The sequence below is a fragment of the Montipora capricornis genome, chromosome 6 (assembly GCF_036669925.1).
Source record: "Montipora capricornis isolate CH-2021 chromosome 6, ASM3666992v2, whole genome shotgun sequence".
In the NCBI taxonomy this organism is placed as follows: Eukaryota; Metazoa; Cnidaria; class Anthozoa; order Scleractinia; family Acroporidae; genus Montipora; species Montipora capricornis.
Window position 1 is genome coordinate 12,694,471 of NC_090888.1, and position 9,935 is coordinate 12,704,405.

At 42.0% G+C, this 9,935-nt stretch overlaps 2 protein-coding genes across 5 annotated transcripts in view; one reads left to right on the top strand and one right to left on the bottom strand.

Moving 5' to 3' along the window:
* Positions 1 to 238: 238 nt before the first annotated feature.
* On the bottom strand, positions 239 to 8,537 carry LOC138053240 (uncharacterized). Its single transcript, XM_068899896.1, has 3 exons — positions 8,453 to 8,537; positions 5,248 to 5,386; positions 239 to 2,054 (listed from the first exon to the last, which is right to left on the bottom strand). Exons 1-3 carry the CDS (start codon positions 8,535 to 8,537, stop codon positions 239 to 241), a joined length of 2,040 nt encoding a protein of 679 aa, XP_068755997.1.
* Positions 2,753 to 9,935, top strand: part of LOC138051554 (uncharacterized protein DDB_G0288805-like) — a 23,869-nt gene continuing 16,686 nt past the window's right edge. Inside the window, exons 1-3 of one of the 4 annotated variants that reach the window (XM_068897783.1) lie at positions 2,833 to 2,880; positions 4,699 to 4,829; positions 8,663 to 8,746. The gene's annotated coding sequence lies outside the window, so the exon portion shown is untranslated. Of the gene's footprint in view, positions 2,881 to 4,698; positions 4,830 to 8,662; positions 8,747 to 9,459; positions 9,510 to 9,935 lie in introns of those variants that run through there. The other 3 variants (XM_068897782.1, XM_068897781.1, XM_068897784.1) reach the window with 3 other exon arrangements.

Here is a 9,935-nt window from a genome sequence, read left to right on the forward strand (position 1 = left end):
ATGGAGCTCAGGTTTCGGATATACTTGCCGTGATAATTGATCATTCCAAGGAAGGCTCTCAGGTGTGTGAGGTTCTCAGGGCGTGGTGCTTGTCGGATGGCTTCTACCTTTTCCTCTGTAGGAGAAATGCCTCTGGCAGAGATGACACAGCCCATGTACATTACTGATTTCTGCATGAATTTGCATTTGCTTAGCTGAAGTCGCAAGCCATTGTGGTCTAGACGGCTGAGGACGCTGTCTAAGTTCTTAATGTGTTCTTCGTCATCCTTGCCAGAAATAAGACTGGCATCTTCCATAGTGCGCTGGAACAGAGACCTCTGTGCGTATTGATGGTAACGAACTGCTGGCTTTCAGGATCCAAAGGGAGCTGTTGGTAGGCACTCTTTAAATCGAGCATAGTGAAACGTTGTCCACCCCGCAGTTTCAAAAAGACATCCTCCGGGAGGGGAATTGGATACTGAGGGACGTGAAGCTGGGGGTTGACAGTAACCGCATAATCACCACAAGAGCGTGTAGTTCCATCTGCCTTGGGAACATGAACCATTGGGGTAGCCCATTCACTGAACTCCACCCGTTCGACAATGCCTTCTGACTCAAGACGGTTGTATTCAGCTTCAACAGCTTCCTGAAGAGCATAGGGGACAGGACGAGCCTTGCAAAACTTGGGACGTGCGTTAGGTTCCAGCTCTAGTTTAGCTGTGATTCCTTTGACGGTTCCGAGGCCCGGTTTGAAAACGTTAGGGTGATTCTGGATAGTTGTGCGCAACTGGGAAGCCACGCCCTGTGGGAGGTCTGTCTCCGATACGCGAATATTGCAGATCTTCGTCCAGTCGAGTCTTATTTGGGACAGCCAGTCTCTTCCAAAAAGGGATGGGCCTGAGCCTTCAACAACAATAAGGGGGACATCGGCGCTCTGGTCTTGGTACTTTAGGTGTGCAATAAGTTGCCCGTGTACCGTGAGTGGGTGTCCTGTGTATGCATGTAGGCGAGTATTGGACGGCATGAGGGGTGTGCCACTGAAGTGTTTCTTGTAAGTTTCTTCTGAAATAACTGAGACGCCTGCACCAGTGTCTAATTCCATTAAAAGAGAGGTGCAGTTCAGTTCAACGGGTATCTCAATACCTTGCTGGCCTGAGCTCAGAGTGTACAGTGAGAAGGAAAAAGGATCAACCGAATCATCGAGAGAACTAGTTTGAGGGGGTTCTGATCCTTCCAGCTGATGCACTTTCTGAAGTTTCCCTTTGCATGCCTCCGAGATGTGACCAACCTTACCGCAAGAATGACACGTGTAGTTTCTGTATTTACACTGAGAACGTGGGTTCCCTGTTTTTCCGCAGCTCAAACACTCCAAGGGGTCTTTAATGTTGCTACCCGAAGAATTGAACTTGCCTCGCTTTCCAGGACCCTTACGACGTTGGGTAGGCGGAAAACTGTGACGATTACCAAAGTCGACTTTGTTAACAGAAGCCGAACTTTCTTGCGAGAACGCAGCAACATCCTTCTCAGCAACTTCGGCGCCGAGGGCGACCTTCAGTGCTGCGTCGAAAGTGTGTTCCTCGGTTAGCAGTTTCTTTTGTGTCTCCTTTCTGCAAAGACCACAAACAAAACGATCGCGTAAAGCTTCATCCAGGTGAGTGCCGAACTGGCAAGTTGAAGCCAGATGTTTCAGGTTAGCAGCGAACGCTGTGACACTCTCGCCTTCGCGTTGTTTACAATTGTGGAATCGGTATCTTTCGGCGATAACAAGTTTCTTCGGTGCGAGATGATTCTTTAGGATAGTGGTGAGCTGTGCATACGTTTTCTCAGAAGGAGGAGTCGGTGAGCAGAGATCCGAAAGAACATCGTAGGCCTTGGCGCCAATAACAGAAATTAGGATTGCTCTTCGTTTGTGTGACTCGGCAGAATCGGCGGGAACACGAAATATTGTTCCAGTCGCTCTAGGTAGCGGTTGATACTTGTAGTAGCTGAATTGAACTCCTCTATTTTGCCGAGGCTGGGCATGGTCGCTCGAATCCTCGTCGCCAGAAATGTTATGTTCTCGGGCAAACAGACAACTGCACGCAAGATGGTGGATCAACTAAGAACTGTATTAATCAAAGAGCACATGGGTTTTACAATAACTGCATACATACTGCAGGCTGAGTATGAATTACTGACACTATAACAAATGTATCGATACACTATAACAGGAGTGTACTATTTTTGATAACAACGACGTTGCCTGCCTTACGCGGAGGAGTTTAAATCTAAGTAAATTTCGAGAAAGATAAAAGCAAGAGCTGTAACATACTGTTTCTAAAATTTCAAAATGATCCCATTTTAAATGATAAGCATCCATTAATTAATGCCTTAAAATGCTCAGTTTTTGTCTCATGCAATCGCAAGCGAGAGGGCGATCCCACATACCGTTTCCCACTGCTGAAAAAGACTAAAATCTTGGAAAAAAACCACAAGCTGAACACTGGTACACAGATTGTGTATCGCCCGCCATCATTTTTTTCACATGTCCCTGTGATCTCAAGCTTTATGGGGAGCTAAAACCGACATATGTTGCGAATGGAACAAAAACATTTCGGTAACTCCAGAAATTCCATCAAAGAGGGTGAGCTCAAAACGTATTCCTAGAATTTCGAAAACTTTTCTCGGAACTTTTCCCCTTCCACTCAATTTCAGAATTCTTGGTTGAATGGGCCCTAGGAATGGTCGTGGGAGATCTGGGTACGAGATAAGAACCTCACTACGTGACAAAAACATCAAAAACAGTACAAATCAGCATAATTTCATGTGCAGCGACATCTTACTTGAGTTTTAGGTACAAAAAGAGAAGGACTTTTGAGAATCCAGAAATCTCTGGGGAATCAAAAGAACATCTTCCCAACTGTAAGCAGTGTTACAGTAAAAACGGGAATTGAGTACAGTTAAACACAGCAAGTAACATTCTCACTTCGCCGAATCATTCGTTTATTCATGTCCCTCACAAAGTTCGTCGAAACAATACACATATGTACTTACATACTTCTATATGATAAAGCAGGTAAAAGATAGAGGTAGCCATAGGCTGGGGACCTTTTCGCTTAATGCATGCAGAGTCACTGACTCAAACGACAACGGGAAAACCCTGTGCTAATAAGTTATATTGACTTGTCTATGTTAGGAAACACTGAAAAACCCCTAGAAACATGAACTTAAATGAATGTCACCGAAGCTCTCCAATTTAAAAAGAAGAAGTTTGAGTCCTTCAACCTCGCCGTTAAGAGTGAAAGCTGCTGACATTTATCGTTTATATGGTGAAGTGTTTCCAGTTGGAGTCAGTTTATTTCTAAACCTTAAACATCAAACCCCTCTCCTCATTCCCTCAGTATATTATTTCTTGCGCTGTTGTTTAAAACCCTCTGTCGACATAAACATCCCAGCGGATATCAACCTCAAAAATAGCTTTTTCTACGTGCATTTGAGAGCAGTACTAGTAGTCAGAAAAACATGCGCTTATGTCAGCATATATTTTTGCTTCGCTAAGCACTTCGTGTTGTTTTGCACGAAGATATCACGCACTCTGCGTGACCAAAGCCTGTCAGGCTATTGGTGGAAATAGCGATCGACAACCAATCAAATTACATTGTTGCAACACATTGCTCCTTGCAGTCTCCCATTTAGACCATTTAGAGCCGCGAAGCAGCGAGTTAAATGTCTACCACTAGGTGAATAGTTATTTTAGTATATACCAAAACAGTGAGATAATATAGCTCAAAAAGATTATTTTAAGCCATTTATTCCTGCAACGATTGCAATATTTTCGGGCGCAAATCCCGTATGAGTTGCAAGGTGTTCGGAGTTCGCGTAGCCAATCAGAGCGGGCCTTCAAACCTATCCACTGTCTATAAATCATAAATAAAAATATAACTGAAAGAATCGCTCAAAGCTCAGATTTATGAAGTTTTTTTGTTTTAAATTAATTATTCGCAGAATATGTTTCACACTGTGGCTATTGAGACTCACATGATCACTGGTGACAACAAAATGTACAAACATCCGAAATTTTTGTTACTTTAGTTTATCCAAAGCGATTTGTCGTCTCAAATAAATTACTCACATTAAAACTTCTTCTATCACTTCTATTAACTGAAGCATTCGGACTGAAAACCAATGAAAAGCATCATATTTTCCCTTCCTGTACGTGACTAATGAACAACCTTAGACTTAGAGCTGACGTATCTCACGTACCGGTCATAAGGTGAAATTAAGTATGGCCTATTTTCGAAAGAAACGAGTTTCAGGAGGTGTCTGACACTTGAAGTCACAGTTATTGAAAGCTAACCGTTTTCAAATGGGTGCCTAGACTTTTAAGTCTAAACAGTATTTAAAAATACTGTTTATCAGCACTATTTGAAATGGGTGCTTAGATGTAAATACCGTTTATCAGCGCTATTTGTAGGCAGTCTGCAGTCTGCAGTTGTCATACATCTGTTCTAGGAAGCTATCGAGATGAAAACTTTCAAAGAAATTCATATTTACGAAGTCTTATTCTCAAGTCAGATCAAGAGAAAATTTTCCTTTGGTTAGATTGAAAGTTAGTTGGTGTTGCTATGATAATAATTTAGCAAGTGCATCACCCAGTTTGTGAGCTCGAGTGGGTTGAGTTAACCTCCAAATCCCGTGGTTCCGGCAGACCAATGAGTCATCCTATGAAATATTTTACAGACATGTTTTCCCCGGCCACCTCGAATATTTCAGTTGATTTCAAAGAGGCATTGCGTTGCGAGAGAGGAGTAGTGTCTTACCGCAAAAGCAAAAACGTGATCTTGGCGCAAGCAAAGGGGATTCCCTTACTGGTAAGAAGAATTAATAAGTAACGGTACACTTACGACTTCTCCTGTCCTCCTTATTTTCTACGATAAAATGTTTCAAGAAAAATATTTTGATCATGTATGTCGTGGAAACGATTTGGGCTTTGAACAGGTTTGGTTATCATAGGCACCCTTTTTCAAGACAGATCTGAGATCTCTGTTCCTTCAGAAAGTTCGTTCGTTGTAAGAAAAACAACATAGCGTGGCTACATAGATAAAATTGTATTACAAAGAGTGCCTTAATTAAATACCCTATAATACTAAGGCTGAACAGAGCATCTCGGGGTGTCTAGAAAACGCAGACGTAGAAAACACAGACTTAGATAGAAAACGCAGACCTAGAAACTGAAACACAGACCTAGAGAACACAGACCTAGAAAACGCAGACCTAGAAATAACAGACCTAGAAAACACAGACCCAGAAAATAACGCTTCCGAGTCCGCTGTCACTATGGCATACTTAAACTCTGAACCATACAGTTCAGTGATGAAATATGTGATAACTTTTTGCCTCAGTGATTTATGTGGAGGAGCCTCAAAACCTGTGTTGAAAACATGTCGCTAGATCACTAGAAATGGTTTATTTTTAGTGTGATAAAATAATATCTTTTAGCAAATCGTGGCATTGACAACACGCCAGGGCACCGTTGCTTATATTAGGGAGCTTAAGCACGCGCGTTTTTGAGACGCGGACGGCAACCGGCTTAAGTTCCCTATTATCTTGGGTACAGGGTGATAATATCATGATTATCGGTTAATGTACAATAGAAATTTGATCTGGATCGTTATTCTACACAAACATCAATTTCTCTCTTTTAATGCCATTTTTTTCACACTGGTTGGTTTTCTGCCATTTTACAGTTAACGTGTACTAAGAAAACTTTTATGCTATAATTCATAGAATCGCCTTACTCGTGCTCGGCTTGCGACCAAGCTTCAATTTTTCAAACTAAAGGGTAAAAAATGCGAAAGGATAAATTCAACGTATAAACCTAACCAAGCTTTTTTTACTAAAACTGCTTAGTGCTGTCCAGTTCACTACGTTATAAACGAAGTTCCTCTAGTTTACTAAGTTGCTAAGCACATGCGACATTATGTGACACGCAGGGATGTAGCTAAGAATAAATTAATCCGGTTGGAGGTTCTATTGAGCTGTAACTTCAAAAGAAAACCTGGTAACAAGACGGTACTTTTACAAATGAAAATTTTGCAATTATTCTACTCTATAAGGTAAAGTCTCCGCTTACGAGCCAGAAGGCTCATCAGGCCGGCGCTTATCTCCGGTTTCTGTAGCATGAAGCGACTAGGAGTATTTGTACTCCCCCCTGGATGGGATGCTAGTCCATCGCAGGGTTACCCCCAGCATTACGCCGGTACCCATTTATACACCTGGGTGGAGAGAGGCACCGTGAGAGTAAAGTGTCTTGCCCAAGAACACAACACAATGTCCCCTGCCAGGCCCCGAACCCGGACCACTCGATCCGGAGTCGAGCGCACTAACCATGAGGCCACCGTGCCTCCCGCTCTACTCTATAGATAACAAAAAAATTTCGCAACAAAGGCACTCATGTATAATACAGAATGAATAATTCGCTGTTATTCAAATGTCATTAACGGCGAAGTAGTCAATCACAATAATGTTGTAGCGAAGATATTTCGCAGTTAAGGACATTTCCTTAACGGCGAAGTAGCCAATCGCATCAATAGAATAGAGGGGATATTTGGCAGTTATCGAAATTTCGTTAACGGCGAAGTAGCCAATCACAATAACAGAATTGAGAGAATTTTTTTCATTTATATATATACCCGTAACAAGATTGTTCACGGTGTCTCGCAACGGCATTCCTCAAGATGGCGAATACGGGAAAAGAGAAGGCACGCACAACAGTACTCAAAACAACGCTTTTATTTCATTTCTGGTATCGCTGAATTCTAGTGATAATTCCGTAGACAGGCGAATATTCAATTTTTTTCTTAACACATCGAATGACTTTTAAATTCTGTTGAGAATACTTTTGCGATCAAGCGGCGATTTGACATCCCTGGTCACGCAATGTGTATGTTTATAAACAGTCATGAATGACCGAGTTCTTCCTTAGTAAATGTTTTGTGTGCTTCCTTTAGGTTGCATGGCCCTTACTCCATCGGGTATTTTTAAATATTTGATGTTGAAGGAAGGAAATCTGGTCATGATGCAGTTCTGCCTGATGCAATAGCACTTCGTATTACTTTGCTGCGGGAAGTTTGTTTCCCCATAGGTCCGCTAGCTCGACGCTAGCTCTCTTGATATACCTGGATTTTTTGTTTTTTTTCGGCATAACAGTAACTTTGCAAAGTACTGTTTAATTAAAAGTTGCGAAATTATAATATTACTAACACCAAATCCTTAATTTCTAGGTCTGTGTTTTCTAGGTCTGCGTTTTCTAAACACCCGAGCATTACGAGAGAGCAAACGAGATACGTTACGTGACAGGTCTCATGTTGACTTCCTCTATGTTCTCCATGAAACTCGTCGTTCATGATTTTTGCTCAGGTTATTGGCCTTTATTTCTAGAAGTGGGCCTCAAAGACGCATGAAATGTCGGACGAGTTTTAATTCGTTTAAAAAGGTCTGAAGTTAGGTCGGTATGATCGTCGTATTGGTCGTATCAAATAAACGCTCTCTTCGATCTAAAGCAGATGATACACGGTTCAACATCTTGCAACATTTGTTGCTGAACAAATGCAAATGTTGAACAATGTTGCACAAACGTGTTGAACGGAATAGAGCTGGTCTCTATTTTCGTTCAACAACATTCAACATGACACGACACACTGTTTAACATTTGTTGAAGAAGAGCTGCAACATTTGTTGATCAACAAATGTTGAACCGTGTATCATCGGATTAAAACACGCACTTAAACATACGTTTAATGCGTCTACAGACGTCTAAGACATCTTCTGGTAGAAATACGGCCATTCAATTAATGAAAATTGCAGCCGTCTGCAAAAAAACGCGTCTATTCCCAGCGATGGTGCAAGCGCATGCAAGTGAGGAACGTGACTTGCTGACTAATGGTGATGGCTATGGTGATGTAACATATGCAAATTAAAAAAAAAAAATGGAACCATCGATGATAAAAGTACAATTAAGCGAATTCTTTTTCGGAATTTTTTTCTGTGTACTTCCTATCGAATTATGCAAATCAGAATGCTACAGGCTGGTATGGGTTTTTAGAAATTTTATGAAGGCTTCGGTTCATGATCGTAGCCTCCTGAGCAGGCATTCTTTTTGGCTCGTCACGCAATCTTTCTTCCAAACGAACATCTGCTGAAACGTAGCCTCCCACGCCGACGTTCTTAGGGCTTCGTCACACGTTTCCCCCACATGAACGTCAATCGAGGGGGAGGAACGCGTGGCGAAGCTGTGGGAGGCTAGCTGAAACAAGCCAGATATCCCTTAGTAACTGTCATCTGGAGGTCACGTTATAGAGGTACATCTACATCTACATGTCCCAGCACCCGGCAGAGTCCTATTGACATGTGGCTGTTTTTGCTTAGGTGGCCTCATACACCATTAGCCTTTTTAGAGACATTACGCCACTTCTGCTGGAAAGAACATACTCACAGATGACAGCCACAACACCAGGAACTTCATCCCCTACTCTTCTCGAATAGTGTGTGGGTTCTTTAACGTCCCACAGAAAACTCATAAACATGAAAAATATATGTGAGACGGGGCCTACGATTTTTAGTCCTTATCAGAGAGGACTTGAAAGTACTAACCATTTGCGGATGTAATTACAAAGGCAGCACTTTCTCCTCACTTATTTTTAAGACTCGGAGTGTTGGTCCGGCCGGAGTCAACTCACGACCTCCCGCATGGCAGCCCGTGCTTAACCAACTGAGCCACCGGTGCGCGGTATGTAGAGCCTCAAATGCGTCAACTAGCTTTTAGTTTGGATGACTGTTCCAAGCACAGTTGGACTATGTTCCACATTATTCCTCAGAAACATTTGCTTTTTCTGCGAGTACGCATTTGCATTCCCGCGAGTCAAAATGCGAGTGTTTAGTGTCGTTCATCAAAAATTGAAAGCGCCGTGATGAGAAATGTATAAATACGAATTAAAATATATAGCAAACCTCACATCCATTCAACTATGATTCAACCAAAGGACTACAAGATAGGGTTATTCGAACGAAACGGATCCACTGAAATAGCGCGGAAAGTATCAATTCCAAGAGGAAGCACGGCAGCATCTGTTTTAACCATATGAATTATACCGTACTCATTCTGTGAAAAACCGCAAACATCGAAGCCAAACCATGGAATTTATTCGCTACAGTTTGAGTGAGCGATTTTAATGCCAATCACACTAAGTCCATTCACTTGCAGTGACCTCGCACGAAATTTCTCAAGGTCAGGATTTGGAAGTGCGCTGTGATTGGTCTACGCAAATTAGTTATACTTTCATATGAATGAAAGTAATTTTCATGACAACAACTTCCGCACTTAGACTCGCTTTGAAGAGGAGGCAGGCATGAACTCGGAAATCGTTTTCAGCATACGTCACAATCCGAACCAAAAAGGGGGATGCCCCCGGGAGCGAGATTACCTTACGCAGCGATAATTTAATTTCGCGAAACGTCTTCGCCGAGTGTTCCTCTGAAAGTCGTCAGAGCAAGTAAGTAAGCCTGGATCAATCTAACATGTGTTTCTTGTGTTATAATAAGAATGCGACGTCGACATTTTCCGACAAAGATTTTGGTCTTCTGTGCTGGATACCTCTCTGCGTTTTTAGGCCAGGATTTGTTGGATTAACCTTTGCATGGTGTCGTGCTTGTGATTTGTAGTTTTATAGGAGCTTTGCCGGGATAATGTTAGATCATGTCAATATTCTTTAATTGATCGAATTCTTTCGTCTCACCGTAAGAAATTCTATTTTTCTAACGGTAAAAGTTAATGATACGTTGGGAAAACGGCGAGGTTGCAAAAAAGTGATTGGTGGTAAAGCACAGAAACTCTGCAAATACGCGCAGGGTTTTCGTAAATTGCGATGACGAAGCAAAAATTAATCGCTTTGCTGTACAAGAAAGAATTATTTAAGTTC

What these genes read in the sequence shown, in the direction of transcription:
- LOC138053240 (XM_068899896.1), bottom strand. Translation starts at nt 8,537, where the DNA reads ATGAGTTTTCTGTGGGACGTTAAAGAACCCACACACTATTCGAGAAGA. An exon ending in TGGTGTTGTGGCTGTCATCT is followed by an intron (nt 5,387 to 8,452) that starts GTGAGTATGTTC and finishes TTTTCAACACAG; the next exon opens with GTTTTGAGGCTCCTCCACAT. An exon ending in TCTGGGTCTGTGTTTTCTAG is followed by an intron (nt 2,055 to 5,247) that starts GTCTGTTATTTC and finishes TCTTGCGTGCAG; the next exon opens with TTGTCTGTTTGCCCGAGAAC.